Consider the following 27,892-nt stretch of genomic DNA (forward strand, 5'->3'; position numbering starts at 1 on the left):
AAGTCAGCAGAGACCCCTGACAACACGATTCCAGGGATCTCAGCGTGGCTTGGCTGTCCGTGGTGATGTAGATATGCGCCCCTTTGAGGTTCATTTTGAGACACTCCTGGGCGCATACATAAACAGCCATTATCTCGGCTTGTAGAATCGAGGGCTCACTTCCCAGGGCTTTAGAGATCCTCAGTCTAGGTCCATATATCCCAATGCCGGTGCCCTTCTCTGTTTTTGATCCATCTGTAAACCATATGGATGACTTTTTGTCTAGACGATTTATGAAACTTATTGCACTATGACGGTCATTTATAACCGTTTCAAAGGGCGTTTCAAAATCGTAGGTGGTTGGCATAATATCTGATGGTTTTGCGAGGAGGTTTGAATCTAGTTGATTCAGTATCCTCATATGTCCAACCCAGTTCCCAGGAAGGAGCTTTCCATTATGGGAAATCCTTATTGCTTCGAGCAGGCTACATTTCCTTACATGTAGGTGTAAGGGAGGCAAGTCTAGTATGACCTCCAGCGCTGCCGTAGGAGCTGTGCGCATAGCTCCTGTGACACCAATGCACGCCAGCCTTTGCATTTTCTGCAACCTGATGCGTGTGGTGACCTCCTCGGTTTTTGTCCACCATGCTAGAGATGCATAGGTGACAATAGGGCGTACCACCGCTGTGTATAACCACAGTACCATTTTCGGTTTCACTCCCCATGTCTTTCCAAAGAGTCTTTTGCATGTTCACATAGCCGCCGTGGCTCTGGAAAGAGTCTTATCTATATGTTTCCCCCAGTTCAGTTTACTGTCCAGGGTAACACCTAGATATTTACGCTCACTAGAGAAGTGCAGAGTCTGACCATTTAAGACCAGAGCTCTGAGGTCGAGATTCCTTCTTCTAGTGAACGGGATTATTGATGTTTTCGAGGGGTTGACAGTAAGCCCCTCTTCCCCGCACCAATTTTCAATAGTTTTGAGAGCAAGTTGCATTCGGCTACTTATTGGGCCCACATGCTTGCCTCTAACCGTCACCACTATGTCGTCGGCGTAAGCCTGGACGTTAAATCCGCCTGTTGTAAGCCTCTCCAAGAGGCCATCCATGACTAAGCTCCACAGCAGGGGTGATAGAACCCCTCCCTGAGGGCATCCTCTGCACGTCAGCACAGTCACTTCGGTTTCTCCCAGATAGGCTGTAACGGTTCGTCCTTTCAACATAGCTGATATCCACTTAACAGTGGAGGGTTCTATCCCTTTCCTTTTGGCTGCATTGCATATGGAGGTATGTAGGGTATTGTCAAAGGCCCCTCCGATATCACCGAACATTGCAAGCAGAATCTCCTTTGCGTTGAGGGTGCCTTCCACCTCTCTAAGAAGATGATGAAGGGCGTCTACAGTAGATCTACCCGCCCTATAAGCAAACTGTTTGCTATGGAGTTTTACACTGCCTCGTATGTTGTTGTCAATTATTTTCTCCATGGTCTTCAGGAGAAAGGAGGTGAGGCATATGGGTCGATAGGATTTAGGCTCTGGGGAGCCTTTTCGACCCTTTTTGGGAATGAATACTACCCTCGCCTCCCTCCATGATTTCGGGATATAGCCCCTTGTAAAGCTGGCCTTGAAGAGCTCAGTTATCGGGGCTATAAGTACTTCAACACCTTTCTGAAGCATGGCTGGAAAAATACCATCCATGCCTGCTGATTTGAAGGGCTGAAAGCTCTTTATCGCCCATTCAATTCTTTCTGGTGTGAATAGTCTACCAGCTTTCTGAGAATCCCACCTGGTGGGGTTGTATACTTCCCCAGCGGGGGCCCCATCTTCACTGGTAATCTGCCTGGAGCCAGGAAAGTGAGTCTCTAGTAGAGACTTAGGCTCTCTTGAGGATCATTCGTAAATTCCCCACATGGCTTCTTTATTTGGCCAATTGGGTTTGAGTGATCCTTAGATAGAACCTTTTGAAGTCTAGCTGCTGGGGCCGTTTTATCTATTCCCTCACAGAAGCTTCTCCAGGACTGCCTCATGGCTTTCCTGACCTCTTTGTTGTAGTTGGTCAGGGCTAGTCTGTAGGCATTCCAGCTGCCTTCTCGCTTAGCCTTATTGAAGGCTTTTCTAGCAATTTTCTTGAGGTTTTCAAGATGATTGTTCCACCAGGGGACGTCTCTGGAGATCGTTTTCTTCCTGAGTGGACAACTGTTTTCAAATGCCCTCTTCAGACATGATGTGAAGTGAGCAGAGGCGTTCTCCAGATCCTCATTGGAGCTGATGTTGTATTTCAGGCCCTTCAGATCAGAACTCATGTGGGCTATGTAAAGTTCCCAGTCTGTCTTCCTGGGTATCCTGCACTCAACATCAGCTGAAGCAGTTGCTTCAACGTTGAATTCTATTGCCATATGGTCTGACATGGATGGCTCTTCTGAGACCCTCCAGTTCTTGACCATCCCCGCAATAAAAGGTGTCGCCAGTGTAAGGTCAATTACTTCCCTTCTGATCGCATTCATGAAGGTTGGACTATTACCCACATTTACTATCTCTATGTTAGTAGAAAATAGAAAGTCAAGTAAATCCTCACCTCTATGATTTATATCTGTGCTGCCCCATACTTTGTGGTGTGCGTTCGCATCGCAGCCCAGAATAAGTTGTTTCTTCTCTATGCGGCACCATTCGATGAGGCGTTGTACTTCCTCCGGTGGTGGGCTGATGGCGTCTCCTGGAAAATATCCTGAGGCGATAACAAGCTGCCTCTTGATGTTCTCAGTTCGCACCTCAACCAATGCCGCAGCAAGATCCCTTGTCAGGAACTCTGTAAGTGGAAGACAGGTTAGTCCGCTTCTGAGTATTATTAGGGCTCTTGGACTTACTGCCTTATCGCAGTATATCGTCTGATATACTTTGTTTGGTAGGCCTCTTACTTGACCTCCATTGATCCAGGGCTCTTGTATCAGCCCTATGTCAACATGCCTTCTAGATGTTCTCCAGCATAAGGCACTAGAGGCTGCCTTCGAGTGCTGGAGGTTTATCTGAAGGCATGTCAGACATCTACTCCTTATGAGGTAGGTTGTCCGCTAGGCTTTTCGGAAGGGACCGCCGGTTTTTCTCCGTCGGACCCCCCCTTATCACGCCCTTGCGGATCAGCCCTCCCCCCAGAGCTGGTGGTCAGTTTTATGGCCTCTTCATTTCCTGGAGGCTTCACCACCTTCTTCTTTACCTCCCCTTTGGGCCTTTTCGACGCCGGACCAGAGGTTGGGGCCTGAGAAGCTCCTCTCCTCTCGGCCATTGTCTTTGGTCCCTTAAGGCGGAGATTTGTTTGGCCGAAAAAGTAATTTATCTGCCAATTCTTTGCTCTAAGTCTCTCGACCGATGTTCTATCAGCCGAGATGACAATCTCGAGCATGGGTCCTGATGGTCCCCTTCGAAGGACTCTCCAGCTGGAGGTTTTGAGCCCTGCGTTCTGATTCTCTACCGCCTTGAGAATTTTCTCATTGGAGAGATCATGGCTGTAGGGGAGATATCCGACCAGGATCTCCGGGTGAGGCAGTTCTGCCTCTTCGGCTATCCTTAGATCAGCTCCCTCCCAGGGTTTGAGTTTTGGCTGTATGCTCTTCAGCCACTCCACAGTGGCTTTGTCAGAGCATGTCAGCCCAAGCCAGCCTGGCCTCATATGCAGTTGGTGGAACGTAGGCGTTATGGCGTCCTCGTTCCCCAATGCAATAATCTCTTCCATTAGCGATTTTTTGATGGCCATTAGTTTGTCCATTTCCAAAATCACCTCTGGAAATTTTTTGTGCATTATCCCCACCTTCAGACCAGCGGTAGCCTGGCTGTAGGTGGGCCCACCTGATGCGGGACCCTTGGGAGTTCCTAAGGGCTGAGCCCCGGAAGCTCCCGAGGATTGAACTTTGGAGGCACCCGAGGCCTGAGCCCCGGCACCTCCTGAGGACCGTGCGACTTTTGAAGCCTCGCATTTGGCACTCTTTGGCTGCTTGCCTTTAGGCGTGCTGTCCTCCGACCTATTTCTCTTGGTCCCTCGGCCTGTTTTCTGCTTTGGACCAATTGGTTTGGAGGCTTCTTTCCTGGCATCGTCAGGAGCCATCCCTTTCTTTAGAAGGAACTTCATCCTTCTTCTGGCGGCCCCGGAGAGTCTATGTCTCCTGACCGTCAGCTTTTCGAAGCCAGCTACGACCTCTTCATCGCTGCTCTTCAGCAGCATTTCCTCCGCCATGGGGTCAGGACTTGCGCCCTGTTCCTCAGGCTGAGCGAGGCTTTGCACTTCCTCGATTAGCACATTAGGGCTAGTGCTAGACCCTTCTTTAGTTTTTTCTATCTGGTCCATATGAAGTCCCACGTGCAGCTAGGGAATTTCAGTCACCAGAGGCAGAGCCCCGCATGCCCCTGGAAGGCCAATTAAACCAGAGGTCGCCTGGTATCTGGAGTTCGCATATTCAGGACTAGATCCTCCCACTAGCCACGCAGACTTCGGCATACGCTGTTCCACCTTGTCTTGGGGAAAGTTTTTATTGTGTCTTTCATACACTCGGTTCAGGCGGTTAAGCCAAATCCCCCGGCATGTGTCCTCTGCTCGCGAGACATGAACACAGACATCAGATTCCACATGTCGGTATATCAGGCTTGAAGTGCTGATCCCTTGCATACCTGGCATCGTAAACCCCGTGCAATACCCCAAGCCACGACACTACAGCAGGGTATGGGGAGTCGCACCGCATTGGTCAGTGTCGGTCGATCACTGTCCAACTCTCGCCCCGAGGAGGCTGCGGTGAACCATGCCAGCACAGACCTTGGCATGGCTGGGGTCGACTAATCCCCCGAGAGCCATATCACACATGCGCAACTGCCGTTGCTATGGATACAATATATAACATTCCCCCCCAGAAAATTCAAAACATAATGGCACTAATTTGAATCCCCATATTACAATTTTTCTTTATTTACAAATATGCAATATAATACATAGGATATACATTTACAATCCAAATCTCTCAGGTGGTTTAACAATTCTTTTAGTTCTCCTGAGAGTTAAAGGTTCTTCGTCAACAGTTTCATTTTTTACAATACCTGTTTGTGTTTCTACACTAATATCAGTTTCTTCTGTCTTGGGAACTTCGTTTTCAATTGGTAATGACAAATCTAAATGATCTTTACGCAATTGATCAACGTGCTTTTTCAGTACACAATTTCTACTTGGAACCCATACTAAGAAAATGGATATACTTATTGTACTTCTTATTGTACCTTTTTCCCAATACTCTCTATTCTCACTAAATTTCCTGACAAGAACTCTCTCCCCTGGGACAAAGCATACCGTTCTTTGTCCCTTAAAACATGACTTTTGTTTCAATTGTGAACATTTAACTTTTTCTTTCACTACAGGTGAACAAGGTGGTAATATCGACCTGAATTGACTTCGAATTTTGTGTCGAAACATTAATTCTGAAGGTGTTACTCCAGTCGTGGAATGAATTGAATTTCGATAATCAAATAAAAATTTAAACAAAGCATAGTCTGTGTCGCGGAAATAATGAAATTTTAGAATTATTTCGAATGTTGAGTGTGCACTTACCTTTTTTTGCGAGTGGACTGTATTTTCCATAGACGAAATAACATGCGGTGATATCTTGCATATATAGCTCTGCGGCGGTTGTTTTCATACTGTCTCCTATCTTCGTAAACTCCACATGACACGGCACACATGTGCAACCCTCAACAAAACCCGCGCAATTCAAAAACGAAAACAACTAAGAAAGAATAAAAGAAAAACTGAGGTGAACTTCTATCCCAGCAAAACTAAACAAAACAAAAATGAACTAGTGGAAGAGAAAATACCGAACATTCTCCCCCACTAAATTATGCAATAATTTAAATAATTTATTATTATTATTATTATTAAATACCATTACTTAGCTCGGCACTTGGTAAAGGACACAATTTTACCAAAGCCCTCTTTAGAACGCCATTCTTCGTTCGTACATCGGCAACTCTCGCAACCTCATCTTTTCCATAATAAAGTTTTTGAATTCGCCCTACTAACCATTTCATTGGCGATGTCTGGTCATTTTTTATGAGAACTATTGCACCGACCCCAACTGGGTGCGAGGCGTTCAACCATTTACTTCTTTGTTGAAGTGTGTGCAAATATTCTAACTGCCACCTTTTCCAAAAGGATTGAACACATCGTTGTAAAAATTGGAATCGGTTCAATTTACTGATATTTAAATGGGTTAAATCAGGGTCAGGCAATGACGTCAGAGGTTCTAAAGTTAAGAAATGTCCCGGTGTCAAAACTGACAAATCATTGGGATCATTACTCATTGGACATAAGGGGCGAGAATTTAATAGCGCTTCAATTTGCGTCAGAAGAGTGTAAAACTCCTCGTAAGTCATAATCTGTTGACCCACAACACGATGAATATGTGTTTTTACAGACTTCACTCCTGCTTCGGCCATACCTGCGAAGTGTGGCGAACCAGGTGGATTAAATTTGAACTTGATTGTTTCGCGTTCAGCAGCTTGCTTCATTAAAGTGCCTATTTCCCTACTTGCGCTTGTAAAATTTGTACCGCAGTCAGATATTATACAATCACAGCGTCCTCTACGAGCTATGAACCTCCTCAAGGCAGAAATAAAAATCTCGCATGTCATATCTGAAGCCAGTTCCAAATGTATGCACTTAGTAGCCATACATACAAACAGACAAATATACGCTTTATGAGTCTTAGCACCGCGTATTTTACCAAGTGTTATAGCAAAGAGACCGGCGTAGTCGAGACCAACTACTGAAAACGCCTTCAACTGAGAAACGCGAAAATCAGGAAGATTACCCATAGGGGGTTGATAAGGCCTTGGTGATAAGCGCCAACACTGTTTACATCCTGATACTACCCTTTTAATGGAACTTCTAGTTGATAAGATCCAAAATTGCTGTGAAATTAAAAACTGACGGGTTTGGACACCCGGATATAAGTGAGTGATATGAAAATGTTGAATTATTAATTCCGTGAAACGACTCCTTTTAGGCAGAATTGCGGGATGCTTCTGAAGGAAGCTCAAATTTGAATTTCTCAAACGACCTCCTACCCTGAGAATATCGTCTTTATCTAAAAAGGCGTTAAGTTTTCTTAAGAATTTTGATTGTGATTTTTTATTTTTCAATTCCTGAATTTCATCATGAAAATGAAAAACCTGAACATATTTAACCAGCGTCATTAAGGAATCATTAAGCTCCTTCACTGTGAGTACACCAGTTCTTCTGTTCACAGAATTTGCAGAATTATATAAAAATCTTTGAATATATGCGAGAATTCTTTTCAATTTAGATAAAGTAGAACAATCTTGAATTAGTGTCTCGATAAAATTCGGAATATTTAAAGTGGTGAGAGTCAAGATTTTTTGTTCCACCTTTTCATCAGACAAATTCACATAATTCGGATCGAATTTACTGCCTGGCCAGTATTCGCTCGACGATTGAAGCCATTCTGGGCCGGACAACCATAATTTATTTTGTAGAATTTCACCAGGTAAAAACCCACGAGAGGCACAATCTGCCGGATTGTTGTCTGTTGAAATATGTTGCCAAGAAGCTGGGGGTATTTTATCTTGAATATGAGTTACTCGATTGCTGACAAACGTTTTCCACTTATGTGGAGATGATTTAATCCAATGAATGACAATCATACTATCGGTGTAGGCATATACATTAGAAAATTTAATTTTGTTATCAAAAATTGTCAACACTTCTGACAGTAAATTAGAAAGCAATACCGCGGCGCACAGTTCCAGACGGGGAACTGAAATACTCTTCAAGGGAGCAACCTTTGTTTTTGCACATACAAAAAAATAAATTAACTTTACTATTTTGTTGAACCCTAAAATATTTGACCCCGGCATATGCCTTCTCAGAAGCGTCGCAAAAGGCATGAATTTGGCATTCATCACAATTGTCAACAAGAAAACGCCGAGAAATCTTAAAATCTGACAACATCGCGAAAGACGATTTAAACTGGTACCACTTTTCACAAATTTCGCGAGGCGGCGTATCATCCCAGTTGAGACCCAAAGTCCAGAAACGTTGCATAATCAATTTCGCGAAACATGTCAATGGTGCGAGAAATCCTAAAGGATCGAAAATTTTGGCTATATCGCTCAAAATTTGTCTTTTTGTGTAACCCACAACAGTTGAATCTGTAGTATATATGAAAGCGTCCAAGGATGGTTGCCATCTCAACCCTAAAACCTTTATGCAGGAGTTTTCATCATCGAAAGAAATCGATGAATTATTGTTGTAACGATATTCAATTGGTAAATCATCTAGAAGTAATGGAGTGTTGGATGCCCATTTGCGCAATTCAAAACATCCCCTGTTTAAAATATTAATTAATTGATCGCGAATTAACTTTGCTTCATCTAAACTGGAACACCCAGAACACACATCATCTATATAGATATCATCCTCCAAAATATTTGCGGCCAGAGGAAAATCATCGCGTTCATCTCTGGCTAACTGCAAAATGACTCTATTTGCTATAAATGGTGAGGAAGACAAACCGAAAACTAATCGTTTTAAGCGATATTCTCTAACCTGATCATTTCGCGAAAACCTCCACAATATCCTCAGATAATCTTGATGCTTAGAATTTATTAGAATTTGTAAAAACATTTTCTTTATGTCGGCAGTAAAACGATTGAATGCACTCTGAACTTGAGTAATATTTCGAAAATATTATTCTGAAGTTTCTCCCCCACCAAGAGGGGAATCATTTAACGATATTCCTTTCGACCTCGTAGATCCATCGAAAACTACTCTGAGCTGTGTGGTAGTACTATCTTTCATTACGCAGTGATGGGGTAGATAAAATATATTTTTGTTTGCGATAGGATTGTCACTGTTCTCATAATCATCATCATTTTTGAGATATTCATTCAAAAAATCTGAATATTGTTTGAATACTGTTGGTTGTTTGTATAAGCGACGTTCGAGCGAATAAAAACGGCGCAGAGGTATCGAGCGAATATCTTCCGAATCAAATGAAGGTTCGGAATTTTTGAATGGTAAATTGACAGTATAACGTCCAAAATTACCCCTTTCATGAGTCTCAGCGAAAATTTTTTCACATAACGCATTTTCAGGCGAATATATTGATTTGACTAAAGGAACTTCCTCAACCTCCCAGAACCGCCCAATCAAGTTATCAACCGATAAAGCATTATTGCCCAGAGCTGCGAAAAATGTAGACACATTGGCCGTAATATGAGTATCATAAGCGTTATATTTACCCATAAGTATGTAACCGAAAATAGTGTTGATAGCTACTGGTTCATTTCTTTTAAAATATGTGGAAAAATATCGGCTCGTAATAGCATATCTACCGGAGCAGGTTTATGAAATGATTCGTCAGCTAGTTGGATATTATTCAGGTGAACCCAATGAGTATGATTTAATTTTGAGACCGGCATATTGGCACAAAGTTTGGGTAAAACAACCGCGTCGATGGTAAATATAGGAGATATTTTTCCAACAGGCTTTATTTTACATGTAACACCACTCTTGGATGTCATGTTAGTCATATTTCCAAGACCCTGTATCGAAAGTGAGCAAATGAAACGTGATAAACCCAACCTATTCGCACATTTTTCGGTGATATAACTTGTTTGTGAACCACTATCTAATATCACACGTACCTTTTGAAAGTTACTATAAGAATCAGAAACCTCGACTATTGCAGTTGAAAGTAAAACACCAACAGCTGAAGACATCATTCCAGAAAATGTGGAAATGTCTGGTGACTTGGAAGTACTAGGTAAAGGCGGAGTTGTTTGAGAACTGACTTGAAGATTATCGGAAGAAGAGTAATTTTTAGTTAGATCCTTATTTACGTGTATGCTTGAATGATGTCTTTCATGACAAAAATGACAAGTTGATTTTGACCTGCATTTATAAATTGAATGTTGCGAACTTAAACAATTTGTGCATAGTTTGTTTTGCTTGACAAAAAGAGATCTGTCATTAGGTGTTCTGTTATGATATTCAGAGCATTTGTAAATTGTATGATCCTGTTTACAGAATGAACATGTAATAGTTGAATTTTTTATACCCTTAGAAGCGTTTGCGAAGTATGTTGAAGACTGTTTTGGTCTCGAATGAGAGGAAAAATTTGGAACATTTTTCGAACTGGGTGATAGCGTGTTTGAGGATTTACCCACTGAGAGATCAATAGCATCAAGCGTATTACATCTTTGTTGAACAAAGGCAACCAATTTTTTGAAAGAAGGTAATTCATCGAATGCTACTGGATTCTCAAATTCAAAACGTGAAATGGTTTCTTGATCTAAATGTTTTGTGAAAAGATAATATAACATGAAATCCCATTCCTTCACTGGAATACCCATATTTTCGAGCGCGGCAAGGTTCTCTGTGTAGGTGTCCAGTAAAATCCTCAAATTTTGAGTATTCTTTGAATTTTTTATAATAATTGCATTATCAATCTCTTGAAAATGAGCAAATGCTATAAGTCTTTTGTTATTATAGCGTTCTGAAAGTGATTTAAAGGCGATCGCATAATTGGCACTTGACATTGGCGTAGTCTGCACTAGAGTGAGAGGCGGACCTCGTAAAGAGGAAATCAAATAATTGAATTTCTCGATGTTCGAAAGAGAGGTATTATTATGAATGAGATTTTCAAACATGTCTATAAAGGGTTTAAATGTTTTTATATCACCTGTGAACTTTGGTATTTCAATCTCTCAGCCTCACCAAGGAAAACATAAACTTAGTAGGTGTATACAGACCTCCTGAGGTATCCTCCGAAGCCAATGCTCAGTTGATCGATTACCTGAGCCAACTGTCGACACTTGACAATCTCATCATTGCTGGTGACTTTAACTACCCCAATATCGCGTGGCCCATTAATAACATACCTGATACAAATAGTGCCATGAGTAATTTCATGCATTTTGTTGCCGATTCAAACCTCTTTCAAATTATCACCGAACCAACTAGATTCCGAAACAACAACGAACCATCTGTTCTTGACCTCATTTTTACCAACGATGAAAACATTGTCACAGATCATGAAGTACTGCCGCCTGTTGGAATATCGGACCATGTTGTGATCTACGCAACTATTCAGCTCAATTGTTTCATTCCAAACAAATGCGAAAGCGAAGTTTTCAAAATAGTCGACTTTGATCGGTTATCAGAGGAACTTTCCACCATAGATTGGATAGCCCTCTTAAATACATGTAACGACGTTGACATCCTCTGGGACAGATTTTACTCGACCGTAACTGCATCTATTGATAAGAACTCCCACAGCAAATTGTGCCGAAAAAACCCTCTTAAACCATGGATAAATACCGAAATAATGTCACTCATACATCATAAAAAAAGGCTTTGGAGGAGATACAGAAGATCAAGAGCCCCAGAGGATTATCAAACTCATGGAAGTTTCTCTGAACACCTGGTATCAGCACTAAAGTCCTCACGTCGTGAGTTTGAGGAATCTATCGCAAACTCTGAAAACGGTAAAAAACTATACAAGTTCATACGATCCAACCTGAATACCAAAGTAAGCATTCCGCTCTTGCGAAAACCTGACGGTTCCCTGTCCTCTACAAACACCGAGTCGGCTGAAGTTTTGGCTGACTCTTTCACAAGCTCCTTTTCAGTTGAGCCTCCAGGTGGTCAACTGCCGCGGATTAAGGCAGAACGACTGCATGATAGTCTGAACCATGTGACGTTTACTTCGGAAAAGATTAAAAATCATTAGTCGAATATTAAATCAAACTCATCTCCTGGTTTGGATGGAATAAGCTCCTTTTTTCTCAACAAATTTTCCGAGGTTCTCTGCTCTCCATTGTCAACAATCATGTCTGTCTCTTTTGCAAAATCGCAAATCCCACGGGCCTGGAAGAGGGCCTCTGTCACTGCTGTTTTCAAAAGGGGTGATAAACTCAATCCAATCAACTACAGGCCCATTATTCTTCTTTCCGTGCCTTCCAAAGTAATGGAATCAATAATTGTGGAAGATATGTCAAAATTTCTAACAAAACACCCAATCATTCCATCGGAGCAACATGGTTTCGTCAAAGGTAAGTCCACACCAGCAATCTTCTACAGTGCCTGAACGACAGCTTACGATAAAAAAATACCGACAGACATCGTTTATCTTGACTTTGCCAAGGCCTTCGACAGGGTCCCAGTGCGGAGGCTAATACATAAACTCGACACATTCGGTATCCGGGGCCAACTAAGCCTGTGGATTCAAGATTACTTGACGGACAGGACCTTCACTGTCAAGGTGGGTCATTCTTTTTCTTCTGACAGACAAGTCACAAGTGGGGTTCCCCAGGGGTCTATTCTTGGCCCACTCCTTTTCGTTGTTTATGCAAGTGATCTTGCGCTTCATATAAAGTCCCGCAAGTCGTTTTACACCGATGATACTAAACTGTATGGAAATGCCATAGTCGAGCATCAATTCCTTCAAGAAGACCTAGATTCGATTAGTTAGTGGTGTGGGGAATGGCTGATACCTCTTAACTGCGACAAATGCGTTGTACTTCACCAAGGAAAGAACAATCCACTCCGCAAGTACACGATAAACGGTCAACCGTTACGCATAGTGTCCTCACATGTGGACTTGGGAGTGACTATTAACGCTGACCTAACTTGGTCCGAACACATAATATCTACATGCAAGCGCGCCAATACGCTGATCTACCTCATCCGCAAAACGTTCTCCCATTTATCATATTCAAGTTCGATAAAACTAAACAAAACCTACGTTCGTCCAATTATGGAGTATGCAGGTTCAGTGTGGTGTCCGGTCTTGGTGCGCGACAGGAACTTGTTGGAAAGTGTTCAGCGCCGAGCCACGCGTATGACTTTTGGTGAAGTGCGGCCAACCTATCCCGAAAGACTGAGGATGGCACAACTGATAGCCTTTGACCAACGTCGACTCCGTGGGGACCTTATCATATCTTTCCGTATCGCAAAGTACAATTATGCTAATCTTAGAGAACTCCTCATCTTCAACAATAATCCGCGGTTGAGAAGTCACACTTTCAAATTGAAAAAGGAGAAGTTTGCCACAAGACAGAGACAATATTTTTTGTTCAACCGTATATTCGAGACATGGAATGGCCTGCCTGGTGATGTGGTGAATTCTGACTCAGTGAATAGTTTTAAAGGCAAAATAGACAGTTGCTCATTTGGTTGATTTGTTTCTATGCATATATTAATTGTTTTTTTTTCTCTGCATGCATTCAGTCAGCTTGTTGATTTCTTTAGTTTTTAGGCTTACATAGGACTAAGTCCTCAGCCTTCATTTATATGTAATAATAATAATAATAATAATCTTGGGAAGTTTAACATTATGATTACTGGTTTGAAATATATCCCCAATAGCGCTAGCGGAAGTTGTAACACTGGGTTTCACCTCGAAAAACTCCTGAAGTACTGTTTCAACATAGGAATAATTGAAATCAAAGTCTTTTCTATTTGTTTCCTCTTTACTTATGTCTTCATCATTGATGGCCATAAGAGATATGAGAGTTTGATGATGAGACTTAAATTCTTCGCGGTATGAATCAAGATTCTGACACAAATTTTTGAACTGGGCGCGTTTATTTATATCAATTTTAGCCTCATCAGCAAATGCCTTGATTTCAATAATCTGATTCTCACTCATTGTTCTAAGAGCTCTAGCTTGTTTAATTTTATTCGTGTTTGCCATTTTCGAACTTATCAATCAACTCCAGAACCCCGAAACGGCACGGCACTGACCAAGTCAGCTGTTTCAGGAATGAAATGCGATAAAACACAAAACCTCACAAAAAATGACCAGATTTGTTGTTAGCAGATAAGGCGTGCGAATTTATGTCGCAGTTGAATGATAATGAAATCAATCAATTTGAAACGGAATTACATTACAACCGCGTCGATGGTAAATATAGGAGATATTTTTCCAACAGGCTTTATTTTACATGTAACACCACTCTTGGATGTCATGTTAGTCATATTTCCAAGACCCTGTATCGAAAGTGAGCAACTGAAACGTGATAAACCCAACCTATTCGCACATTTTTTGGTGATATAACTTGTTTGTGAACCACTATCTAATATCACCGAAAAATGTGCGAATAGGTTGGGTTTATCACGTTTCAGTTGCTCACTTTCGATACAGGGTCTTGAAAATATGACTAACATGACATCCAAGAGTGGTGTTACATGTAAAATAAAGCCTGTTGGAAAAATATCTCCTATATTTACCATCGACGTGGTTGTTTTACCCAAACTTTGTGCCAATATGCCAGTCTCAAAATTAAATCATACTCATTGGGTTCACCTGAATAATATCCAACTAGCTGACGATTCATTTCATAAACCTGCTCCGGTAGATATTCTATTAGGAGCCGATATTTTTCCACATATTTTAAAAGAAGGTCGTGTTATCGGACATGCAAATGAACCAGTAGCTATCAACACTATTTTCGGTTACATACTTATGGGTAAATATAACGCTTATGATACTCGTATTACGGCCAATGTGTCTACATTTTTCGCAGCTCTGGGCAATAATGCTTTATCGGTCGATAACTTGATTGGGCGGTTCTGGGAGGTTGAGGAAGTTCCTTCAGTCAAATCAATATGTTCGCCTGAAAATGCGTTATGTGAAAAAATTTTCGCTGAGACTCATGAAAGGGGTACTTTTGGACGTTATACTGTCAATTTACCATTCAAAAATTCCGAACCTTCATTTGATTCGGAAGATATTCGCTCGATAGCTCTGCGCCGTTTTTATTCGCTCGAACGTCGCTTATACAAACAACCAACAGTATTCAAACAATATTCAGATTTTTTGAATGAATATCTCAGGTTGATTTTGACCTGCATTTAAAAATGAATTTTGCGAACTTAAACAATTTGTGCATAGTTTGTTTTGCTTGACAAAAAGAGATCTGTCATTAGGTGTTCTGTTATGATATTCAGAGCATTTGTAAATTGTATGATCCTGTTTACAGAATGAACATGTAATAGTTGAATTTTTTATACCCTCAGAAGCGTTTGCGAAGTATGTTGAAGATTGTTTTGGTCTCGAATGAGAGGAAAAATTTGGAACATTTTTCGAACTGGGTGATAGCGTGTTTGAGGATTTACCCACTGAGAGATCAATAGCATCAAGCGTATTACATATTTGTTGAACAAAGGCAACCAATTTTTTGAAAGAAGGTAATTCATCGAATGCTACTGGATTCTCAAATTCAAAACGTGAAATGGTTTCTTGATCTAAATGTTTTGTGAAAAGATAATATAACATGAATTCCCATTCCTTCACTGGAATACCCATATTTTCGAGCGCGGCAAGGTTCTCTGTGTAGGTGTCCAGTAAAATCCTCAAATTTTGAGTATTCTTTGAATTTTTTATAATAATAGCATTATCAATCTCTTGAAAATGAGCAAAGGCTATAAGTCTTTTGTTATTATTTGGTCCATTCGTGCCAAGGATCGCTCCGCATAACTAGAGGTGCATTTCTTCCTGTTCATTATTTCATAAACTCAATATTCATTAGAATTCAATTTTTCAGTTTTCATTGCAATGTAATTCCGTTTCAAATTGATTGATTTCATTATCATTCAACTTTGACATAAATTCGCACGCCTTATCTGCTAACAACAAATCTGGTCATTTTGGTGAGGTTTTGTGTTTTATCGCATTTCATTCCTGAAACAGCTGACTTGGTCAGTGCCGTGCCGTTTCGGGGTTGTGGAGTTGATTGATAAATTCGAAAATGGCAAACACGAATAAAATTAAACAAGCTAGAGCTCTTAGAACAATGAGTGAGAATCAGATTATTGAAATCAAGGCATTTGCTGATGAGGCTAAAATTGATATAAATAAACGCGCCCAGTTCAAAAATTTGTGTCAGAATCTTGATTCATACCGCGAAGAATTTAAGTCTCATCATCAAACTCTCATATCTCTTATGGCCATCAATGATGAAGACATAAGTAAAGAGGAAACAAATAGAAAAGACTTTGATTTCAATTATTCCTATGTTGAAACAGTACTTCAGGAGTTTTTCGAGGTGAAACCCAGTGTTACAACTTCCGCTAGCGCTATTGGGGATATATTTCAAACCAGTAATCATAATGTTAAACTTCCCAAGATTGAAATACCAAAATTCACAGGTGATATAAAAACATTTAAACCCTTTATAGACATGTTTGAAAATCTCATTCATAATAATACCTCTCTTTCGAACATCGAGAAATTCAATTATTTGATTTCCTCTTTGTTCGAAAGAGAGGTATTATTATGAATGAGATTTTCAAACATGTCTATAAAGGGTTTAAATGTTTTTATATCACACATTTTCATGATGGTCCATTCGTGCCAAGGATCGCTCCGCATAACTGGAGGTGCACATCTTCCTGTTCATTATTTCATAAACTCAATATTCATTAGAATTCAATTTTTCAGTTTTCATTGCAATATAATTCCGTTTCAAATTGATTGATTTCATTATCATTCAACTGCGACATAAATTCGCACGCCTTATCTGCTAACAACAAATCTGGTCATTTTTTGTGAGGTTTTGTGTTTTATCGCATTTCATTCCTGAAACAGCTGACTTGGTCAGTGCCGTGCCGTTTCGGGGTTCTGGAGTTGATTGATAAGTTCGAAAATGGCAAACACGAATAAAATTAAACAAGCTAGAGCTCTTAGAACAATGAGTGAGAATCAGATTATTGAAATCAAGGCATTTGCTGATGAGGCTAAAATTGATATAAATAAACGCGCCCAGTTCAAAAATTTGTGTCAGAATCTTGATTCATACCGCGAAGAATTTAAGTCTCATCATCAAACTCTCATATCTCTTATGGCCATCAATGATGAAGACATAAGTAAAGAGGAAACAAATAGAAAAGACTTTGATTTCAATTATTCCTATATTGAAACAGTACTTCAGGAGTTTTTCGAGGTGAAACCCAGTGTTACAACTTCCGCTAGCGCTATTGGGGATATATTTCAAACCAGTAATCATAATGTTAAACTTCCCAAGATTGAAATACCAAAGTTCACAGGTGATATAAAAACATTTAAACCCTTTATAGACATGTTTGAAAATCTCATTCATAATAATACCTCTCTTTCGAACATCGAGAAATTCAATTATTTGATTTCCTCTTTACGAGGTCCGCCTCTCACTCTAGTGCAGACTACGCCAATGTCAAGTGCCAATTATGCGATCGCCTTTAAATCACTTTCAGAACGCTATAATAACAAAAGACTTATAGCCTTTGCTCATTTTCAAGAGATTGATAATCCTATTATTATAAAAAATTCAAAGAATACTCAAAATTTGAGGATTTTACTGGACACCTACACAGAGAACCTCGCCGCGCTCGAAAATATGGGTATTCCAGTGAAGGAATGGGATTTCATGTTATATTATCTTTTCACAAAACATTTAGATCAAGAAACCATTTCACGTTATGAATTTGAGAATCTAGTAGCATTCGATGAATTACCTTCTTTCAAAAAATTGGTTGCCTTTGTTCAACAAAGATGTCATACGCTTGATGCTATTGATCTCTCAGTGGGTAAATCCTCAAACACGCTATCACCCAGTTCGAAAAATGTTCCAAATTTTTCCTCTCATTCGAGACCAAAACAGTCTTCAACATACTTCGCAAACGCTTGTAAAGGTATAAAAAATTCAACTATTACATGTTCATTCTGTAAACAGGATCATACAATTTACAAATGCTCTGAATATCATAACAGAACACCTAATGACAGATCTCTTTTTGTCAAGCAAAACAAACTATGCACAAATTGTTTAAGTTCGCAACATTCAATTTATAAATGCAGGTCAAAATCAAGTTGTCATTTTTGTCATGAAAGACATCATTCAAGCATACACGTAAATAAGGATCTAACTAAAAATTACTCTTCTTCCGATAATCTTCAAGTCAGTTCTCAAACCTTTACCTAGTACTTCCAAGTCACCAGACATTTCCACATTTTCTGTAATGATGTCTTCAGCTGTTGGTGTTTTACTTTCAACTGCAATAGTCGAGGTTTCTGATTCTTGTAGTAACTTTCAAAAGGTACGTGTGATATTAGATTGTGGTTTACAAACAAGTTATATCACCGAAAAATGTGCAAATAGGTTGGGTTTATCACGTTTCATTTGCTCACTTTCGATACAGGGTCTTGGAAATATGACTAACATGACATCCAAGAGTGGTGTTACATGTAAAATAAAGCCTGTTGGAAAAATATCTCCTATATTTACCATCGACGCGGTTGTTTTACCCAAACTTTGTGCCAATATGCCGGTCTCAAAATCAAATCATACTCATTGGGTTCACCTGAATAATATCCAACTAGCTGACGATTCATTTCATAAACCTGCTCCGGTAGATATGCTATTAGGAGCCGATATTTTTCCACATATTTTAAAAGAAGGTCGTGTTATCGGACATGCAAATGAACCAGTAGCTATCAACACTATTTTCGGTTACATACTTATGGGTAAATATAACGCTTATGATACTCATATTACGGCCAATGTGTCTACATTTTTCGCAGCTCTGGGCAATAATGCTCTATCGGTCGATAACTTGATTGGGCGGTTCTGGGAGGTTGAGGAAGTTCCTTCAGTCAAATCAATATGTTCGCCTGAAAATGCGTTATGTGAAAAAATTTTCGCTGAGATTCATGAAAGGGGTAATTTTGGACGTTATACTGTCAATTTACTATTCAAAAATTCCGAACCTTCATTTGATTCGGAGGATATTCGCTCGATAGCTCTGCGCCGTTTTTATCCGGCTCGAAGGACCAAATAATGGCGCGGGTTTTGTTGAGGGTTGCACATGTGTGCCGTGTCATGTGGAGTTTACGAAGAGAGATAGGAGACAGTATGAAAACAACCGCCGCAGAGCTATATATGCAAGATATCGCCGCATGTTATTTCGTCTATGGAAAATACAGTCCACTCGCAAAAAAATTGATTGATTTCATTATCATTCAACTGCGACATAAATTCGCCTGCCTTATCTGCTAACTAGACAGACTGTCGCGGAAATAATGAAATTTTAGAATTATTTCGAATGTTGAGTGTGCACTTACCTTTTTTCGTCTATGGAAAATACAGTCCACTCGCAAAAAAAGGTAAGTGCACACTCAACATTCGGAATAATTCTAAAATTTCATTATTTCCGCGACAGTCTGTATCGTTGAAATTATCTTGGATTAATTTCTTTAGCGCATTTTTGATAATTTTAACTGAGGACTCAGCTTGACCATTTGATTGTGCATGCCAAGCAGGTCCGTCGATATAGGTAGTCCCATTTTTTGCCGAAAATGTCTGAAATTGATTGGATTTGAATTGAGTACCTTGATCAGACACAACAACTTCCGATAAACCGAATCTCGCGAAAGTTTTTCTAAGAACTTTTATAGTCATTTCTGAAGTGGTACTTTTCATAGTAAAAACTTCCAACCATTTTGAATGGGCGTCAACAATAATCAAATACATAGTATTTCTAAGTGGTCCAGCGAAATCTAAATGAATACGTTGCCATGGTTTTTCTGGCCATGGCCAAGGACTTAGTATCGACTTCGGTGGATTAGGTTGATTCATTTTACAGGATTCACAATTTTCAATATAATTTCCATGTCTGTATCGATTTTTGGCCACCAAAAATATGATCTGGCAGTTGATTTCATTTTAACTATACCTATGTGACTTTCATGTAACTTATCCAACAATTTAGATTTTTATTTCGTGGGAACTTCTACTCTATGATTCCATAAAAGAGCGTCATCTCAATTGATAACTCAAATCGCTTAGAAACAAAATATTTGTAATCATTTTCCTTATAGGCATAACTTGGCCAACGACCGTTTTTCACAAAATTCAATATTTTCGATAAAATTTTATCTTGCTTAGTCTCTCGAACGATATCAGTAAATTCAATAATTTTTTCCTCAACATTAGAAAAATAATAAATATAATTTGGATCGACATCCGCCCAATTTTCATCAGGATTATGGACCGGTAGTCGAGATAAAAAATCTGCTTTATTCAAAGAAGACTTGACATAAGAGATTTGATAATTATAGTTAGCAAGAATGGTAGCCCAGCGTCTAACTCGATTCGCTGAAAACTCTGGAATACCCTCAGAAGGGTTGAAAATATAGGTTAAAGCTTTATTATCAGTTTCTAGATAAAAATGATTTCCGTACAAATACTGATTGAATTTACTCAAACCGAAAATAATCGCCAAACCCTCTCTATTGGAGCATAACGCTTTTTTGCTGTTTTAAGAACTCTTGAGGCATAAGCTAAAGGTCTATCTGAACCATCTTGCATTACGTGACTCAAAACCGCCCCCAAACCGTAATCTGAAGCGTCTACTGTTAATTTTGAAGGTAAATTAGGATCATACGATACAAGAAGATTATTACCTGTCAAACTCTTTTTGACTTGCTCAAATGAAATTTCGCATTCATTGGACCAATTCCATCGCCTTCCCTTCTGTAATAAAGCATACAGGGGGTATAAAGAAGATGATAAATTTTTGATAAATTTTCCATAATAATTAATTAAACCAAGAAATGACTGTAATTGCTTAACATTAGTTGGTCTAGGTGCTCTCAAAATGGCTTCAATTTTACTTTCTCAAGGGTGAATGCCCTAAGCATCAATTTTATAACCTAAATAATCAATAGATTTTTGGAAAAAGAGACATTTTTCCGATGAAATCTTTAACCCTGAATTTTCAAGAATTTCTAAAACTTTTCTCAACCGAGATAAATGTTCAGCACGGTTTCTACCCGTGACACAAATGTCATCGATAAACACAACACCTATACCTGCTAAAAATTTTTCCATAAATTTTTGAAAAATAGAGGGTGCACTATTACCTAATGCCAAATGGTAATCTTTTATATTTAAATGAACCTAAATGAGTTGAAATTACTACAAGTTTCTCAGAATCTTCATCTATCAAAATTTGTTTATATGCATTAGTTAAATCAATTTTTGAAAATTCGATTCCTCCTCCTAATTTATCAAATAATTCTTGTGCTTTTGGAAGAGGATGTTTATCTGATAAAAGATGGGGGTTGATCGTTACTTTAAAATCTCCGCACAATCTTATATCACCATTTTTTTTATGACTGGTACCACCGGGGTACCCCATTCTGCATAATCGATTGGTGTAATGATATTTAACTTCAGCAATCTATTAATTTCCTTTTCTACCTTACCTCGTAAAGCATAAGGCACTGCACGAGCCTTGAAGAATTTTGGATGTACCGACTCTGGGTTTTTCAGTAATAACTTAGCTTAACCCTTATTGAAGGTTCCCAAGCCAGAAGAAAATAATTCAGGATACTCATCAAAAAGTTGTACAGCTTCTGGAGAAAATTCAGTGCTGAAATGAAATAAACTATCAAATACTATGTCAAATGCATTCAAAAAATTCCTTCCTAAAATTGGTGGACCTCCATTCTAAATTACATAAATGGTCAATCTAGAATCTACTCCTCTGAAGTTTACAGGAAGAATGATACAGCCCATTGGCTTGAATTTTTGACCAGTATAAAGAGAAAGAATGGTACTAGTTTTAATCAATTCAAAATTACGAAAATGATCAAAATAAAATGTATCAAAGACTGCTATAGATACAATATATAACACCAAGCCTCTGGCGTTTTGATTCTTCCGTGTACCCCTCTTGCTCTGTCCCTACTCTTCATTAGTTTTCTAATCTCATCCGTCATCCATGGCGCATGTCGTTTTGTAATGCGAATTTCTCTTGGCGGAAAATGTTTATTGAACAAATCTATCAATACATCGGTAAGGAGCTGAACCTTCTCATCGACGTCGTTCATATGATATATTTTACGTAGATCAGAATTAATAATATCATCAAATAATAACTTTTCATCGAAATTCTTACAATCTCATATGGTGAAAATTCGAGGTCTCATTTTAGGTTTGTCAATTTTTATGTTAAACCGATACATTCATGCAGCGAAAAATTAGAAGGGAGAGTGAAGGTGGGGGAAATTATTTTTTTGTTGGTCAAAATAACATTAATCAGGGATTCAGAAGTAGCTGTGGTGTGAGTCGGCCTCCAAATGAGTTGTTGCATACCTATGGAACGTAGCATCGAGTCAAAATATTTGAATGAAGGTGAATGTTTATCAAGAAAATTAATATCAATATCGATATTAATTTATCAAACTTGAAATTTTCACGATATCTTAATAATAATAATAATAGAATCTTTTTTGGCAAATTCTAGGGAAGGCTACTTCACTCAACCCCCTTCGAGTATCGAACGTTGCTGTTTAGTTAGTCAAAATACGACAAGGAATTCCGTAGATATAGCCGTTCGAATTTTTCTTCTGAAAATTTCGAAACTTTCAATTTAATCTGAATGAAATGTTGCCTTTAGATGTTAGATAACAATTACAAGACTTTCAAGAGTAGTAATGAATATCATGTGGATAGCTCAACCAGAAATATAAAAATTTCAAACAAAATATGTTGAAAAAATTATCCAATATTTCCTAGATCACAAAACCGACGAGTCTGGCTTAAGACTAAGAGGCTTTGGATGAATATGCATTCGCATAACTACATATTTCAATGTATATTCGAGTTGAAGTTCATATTTCAATCTTTTTCTGTTTTCAATGCACATTTCCAAGGTAAAATTTGTTTTTAAACCAGAACAAATTTATTAGAACCGTTCTTTTGGCAAATCCCAAAGAGCTTTTATGACTTTTTATGACCTACCCAACCCGCAAAGAATGCAGTATTCGGAGAAAATATTTATCCCAAATAATGACATTAACAGCATCTGATAAGAAAAATAGTTAACCTGAATAAAAATTAGTTCTCAACCATCAAACTAACTCAAATTATGAACGACTTAAATAATATTTGATTTTCCACTACGGTACGAAGCAGCGTGACCAGATTGGCATAAGGTAAATATACTGAATTTGCCGCAGACATCTACCAACATCGTTCTGAAAACTACCAAGTATTTACTAACATACTTTTTGCCAAATTTCACAGATGATGCTGCATTAAATTTTCTCATTATTCGTAAAATCGTCGTACAAATCGTTTCTGTCATTCTTTTTTGAGTGCCTACTGGAATATTTCTTTCGGCAAGTATCAGAGCAATGAGAATTTGAATGAAAATATGAATTTCATCATGGAAAAATCCTAATGGAACTTTTGTGCGTATCAATTTCTTGGCCCTTATACGTGTTTATCTTTATTATTTGAATTTTCACTGTCGTTTATCTAACTCTGTAAATAATACTATTGTTGTTTAATCGACTATTGGCCAACGGAATACTAAACTGATAAAATGTTGAGATTAAATTCTTCACGACCTTTATACCTGCTTCCGTAGGTATTTTGTTCAAACGAATACTTCATTATTTAACTATAGTATAAAACGAAGAACCAACGCTCACATAAGTGGATACATAAGAGTTTTTGTTCGATCAGAAAAGATTTTACCGATTTATGTTTCTTTTTCAGAAATTACTCATTTCCATAAAAGTTCTTTTCCCACATAACTTTAAATATTGCCCATATAATGCAATCACTGACAATGATGTACTAAATACCCAATGAAATATAACCAAATACAAAATTCTTTTAACATCAGTGTTCGAGGCATTAGATACAAGATACGCAGGGCCGTCGCTAGGGGGTAGGCAGGGTAGGCGGTCGCCTAGGGCGGCAAAATTCAAGGGCGGCATTTCAAGCTTGATCAACAAAAATTTCATGTGTAGAAATTCAAAGTACGAAATGAGATTTAATTCATTCTGCAACAACAGGAAAGAATACAGACAAATTTAAAATCAAACACCATCAAAGATGCCGCATTATACATTATACTCATAAAATATCCAGATGTGATCCCCTCATAGTGCTGTTTACGAGTTATTGACGCTAACAAAAACACATGCACTCCATCAGGCTTGTCGGCGTCCGCTTTACGTTGCCGAATTTTATTGCCATTTCTGAATTATTTTCTTTTCAATTTTCTAATCAAAATGTTGATTTCTCAGAATTAAATGTAAAATATAAGAAAACAATTCCATTTCATCACTTCCAACTGATCCTTCTTGAGAAATATTTATTTATTTATTTATTTATTTAACATAAACAGGAATCCTAACAGGAATAACCCAATTACAAGGATTCACCACAAAAAAAGAAGATATTTACAATTGAGAATGAACATAAACTATAAGATAAAACATATTAACAATATCAAAAAAAAAATATAAACAATTCAGTAATTTCTACATAGATACAAATATAATTCTTCCCTAAAAGCAACTTGAGAAATATTGAAAATGTCAATAAAAAAAATGTGCCAGTTATAAAACCGCATGATTCTCAAAAAAATTGAGTTATAAAACAACGACGTGCGCGCTCTTGGGACATAAAACAGTTCTCTTCGACGTCCGGTGAAAGCACGAGTGTTCAAATAAACCTCATTAATGAGAGGGAAATCGAAGTGGCCATTCATTATCCGATATAAAAAAGTTTGATCGAACACAACCCTTCTCTGCTCCAGAGTAGTCAATCTATAAAGCCTCAACCTTGCATCATAAGGACACTCAATTTGTCTATTCCCGAACCTGTAGTATAAGACTCTAGTGAACTTTCTTTGTACCCTTTCGATCCGATTGATATATTTGTGATAAAAGGGATTCCAAATTGGTGTTGCATATTCAACTATACTGCGAACAAGCGAAAAGTAAAGAACCTTTAGCGTTTCCTCACTTCTAAATGAACGCGAAATTCTCAGAATGAAACCGAGCATTCTGAAAGCTCTGGAAACAATATCATCTATGTGGCGTTCAAATGATAATTTCGAATCCAGATATATGCCCAAGTCCTTGACTACTTTCACTTTCTCCAGAATCTTATCACTCAGAGATAGAGAAGTGCTTACGAAATATAAGAAGTTTTATTATTTCATACCACATTCCATTATTTTATAATACTCATTTTTTATATAAAATTATCTAGTGTCGAATTAAATAATGGTTCATCCGCATCATTCAATTATTTTACTCGATAATCTTGCTTTTTCTAAAATCAAAACTGAGCTAGGAACTTGAAACTGCAGGGCCTACTCTAGAGGGGCGACAATTAATGGAGGGCGGTATTATCTACTTTTTCTGTTAAATCTGGATTACCGGAAGAACGAATAAAATTATTTTTTTGATTTAAACGAATTTCACTAATGATTTTTTTTATCAAATATACTAATCTTAAACATATATTCGACTTTAAAATAATTGTTATTATCCGATTATCCAATATTAATTTTTAGCATTCTGCAGAGTAAGCTTCTGTTAGGGCGGCAAAATGGGTCTTTGCCTAGGGCGGCAGTTTGGCTAGCGACGGCCTTGAAGATACGTAATAGGTTTTGCGGAAATTTTTCGAAGAACCTTTAATTTAATGAGATACATGATATACACTGTGTCCGTGAAGTATGGAAGAAATTTATTTTTAGCTAAACAGACATTTTAAGAAATAATCCTGAAACAAGTCGATTTTCGATTTTAATTTACTGTATTTCAAAACAATAATCTAATATACAGGGTGAATTACTTTTGAGTGATGACGTCAACGTCATTTGCTTTTAATGGAACACCCCCATTTTGTCTCAATTTCCTGATTACTGTAATGTGATATGAATATAGATAATTCTGAAATATTCAGTCACTTTAATTGGTCAATGAAATTCTAGTTACACCTTTTTTCCGATTAATAGAATACCAGATGTGAGATCATGGTATATTTTCAACTGAAGATTTTACACCACTCGATACACCATCTGTTTAAAATGAGGTACAAAATTTCATCACCTTTCGTAGTTATTCTCAACCGACAGCCACCAAAGAAGTTTTATGATTTTGTTATGTTTATGTACGTTCTTCTAGAACCTCGATGAACAATGAATTGATTCATCGGAACAATCTAGGTATCCCAATTCCCAACAGTCTCGGTGAGATTTCTAAAACCTATAAAACCTAACAAAATCTCTCAACGGATTTCTCCCTACTAAAAATGTCATGGAAATGCGAAAAATCTACTAAAAAAGTAGATTTCTACTACATCTGGCCACACTGGTACGAAGCTTCAGATATTGATTCGTTTGGCCATAAAAATGGTCTACGAACCGTCCGGAGTTGCTTCCTTTTCGAGATATGACTAGATAAGAAGTTTTGAAAAAACCGGTACCTAGTTATTTATAAATAAACCTGCATATTTTTCTGTAGTTTCTTATATTTTAGTATCCTGTATTATCTTCTTATCAAGCTTCGTTATCGAGAAAAAAAAATTAGTTCAACTCATTCCGAAAACTATTCATGGTGTTATATATCCTGGTTTTTGAGAATGTCATATGAAAATTTGAAAAGAGCGAAAAATGTTGGGTGTAAATCTGGTTTTGAATGAATATATAATGTATAAAGAACATAGATACAAGATAGTAAAAAGAATCTTCTTAATACCATTCAACCAAAAATCAGATTCACACCCAATATTTTCCGCTCTTTTCAAATTTTCAGTTTTTTTATGACATATACCGAGTGATATTTTTCACCTGACAGGATTTTCTACAAAATCTAATAGAGTATATCAGCGTAATGAAATCTGAATTTTCATTTCAGGAGCCGATTTAAAAGAAAGATTAAAGATGCCTGTCGACGAGATGAAACAGTTTTCACTGCAATTGAGATCATTGATGACGAAAGTAAACCATCTGCCAGTACCAGTTATCGCAGCTATGGATGGCCTAGCTATGGGTACGGTATAATAAATAGATAAATCATTTCTTATTTCTATGTACAGAGTGGGCAAGAAGCGAGGTAAGCGGTTATATCTTAGGATCCACTCATCGTAAAAACTTGCGGTAAAAATTTTTTTCGGCAACCGTCCGGGAAGTGCTCACTTCCCGGACACTTTTTCTCTGAGAAAGTAGCATTTCCCGGCCTAGTCCGGAAAGTACGTACTTCCCGGACTAGGCCGGAAAAGAATCCTAGAATCCATAGCAACCGAAATAACGGCTGACAGTTCATATGAAGTTAGTTGTCAAAAATTTGCATGTTTTTTGATCGCAATCGCAATAAAATATGGAAAGCAGCAGCGATAGTGTTATTTTACATGGTTGCCGAAAAAATATTGTACGCAACACGCCCGAAAATGGTTTTTTTGGACTCACAGACTTCCAGGACTCGCTTACGCTCGTCCTGGAATTTTGTCTATTCGTCCAAAAAAACCCTATTTTCCGGACTTGTTACGTAAATTACTATTACCGCTAAAGTATACCAGAAAACACACTGGAAGTTGTTAAGAAGTTCATACCCCAACCGCTAGGAGGCGTAATTGCTATCGCGGAGTAGAAAAATGCATTTTACTGTCATCCTTGGAAAATTCTGTGTCTTCTAAAATTATCATTTTCGATTTTACGACACCAAATGAGGGTGGGGGAAAGGGAGAAATCTGACTGATTCAAATGTCTGTAACTTCAGTTTGTCTCTTGTTGATTAAGGAACACATATACTCATTATGAATTTGTTTTAGCTGCTCTCGATAGGGGGCGCTAAGTCCATTGTTTTCGAAATTTTAAATGTAATGATAGGATTTTCCTAACAGAAACAGAAGTTCCATCAAATTTGCATGAAAAAACCTGATGGTTGCAAAGCGATAGTTTCAGGCGTTCTGGAATTATGGCCGAAAGAAGATATTCTTCAACTGATGCACTGCGAAAAACCAAATTGTGTCTTTAGGTGCTGACAGAAACAGAAATCCCATCAAATTTGT

At 38.3% G+C, this 27,892-nt stretch overlaps 2 protein-coding genes across 2 annotated transcripts in view; one reads left to right on the top strand and one right to left on the bottom strand.

Annotated features, from left to right (window-relative positions):
• Window positions 1-27,892, top strand: part of LOC123683507 (methylglutaconyl-CoA hydratase, mitochondrial) — a 222,969-nt gene that overhangs the window by 91,399 nt on the left and 103,678 nt on the right. The window contains exon 2 of the mRNA XM_045622596.1: window positions 26,740-26,874. Within this exon, the coding sequence (XP_045478552.1) occupies window positions 26,740-26,874 (135 nt within the window). The remainder of the gene's footprint in view (window positions 1-26,739; window positions 26,875-27,892) is intronic.
• LOC123683506 lies at window positions 2,010-4,840 on the bottom strand. The gene is made up of 2 exons (XM_045622595.1): window positions 2,842-4,840; window positions 2,010-2,783 (listed from the first exon to the last, which is right to left on the bottom strand). Exon 1 carries the CDS (start codon window positions 4,311-4,313, stop codon window positions 3,027-3,029), a length of 1,287 nt encoding a protein of 428 aa, XP_045478551.1. The 5' UTR covers window positions 4,314-4,840; the 3' UTR covers window positions 2,010-2,783; window positions 2,842-3,026.

This window comes from Harmonia axyridis, chromosome 6, assembly GCF_914767665.1.
Source record: "Harmonia axyridis chromosome 6, icHarAxyr1.1, whole genome shotgun sequence".
NCBI lineage: Eukaryota > Metazoa > Arthropoda > Insecta > Coleoptera > Coccinellidae > Harmonia > Harmonia axyridis.

Bases quoted from the DNA above. Each gene is read 5' to 3' on its own strand.
- LOC123683506 (XM_045622595.1), bottom strand. From the start codon at position 4,313: ATGGACCAGATAGAAAAAACTAAAGAAGGGTCTAGCACTAGCCCTAAT.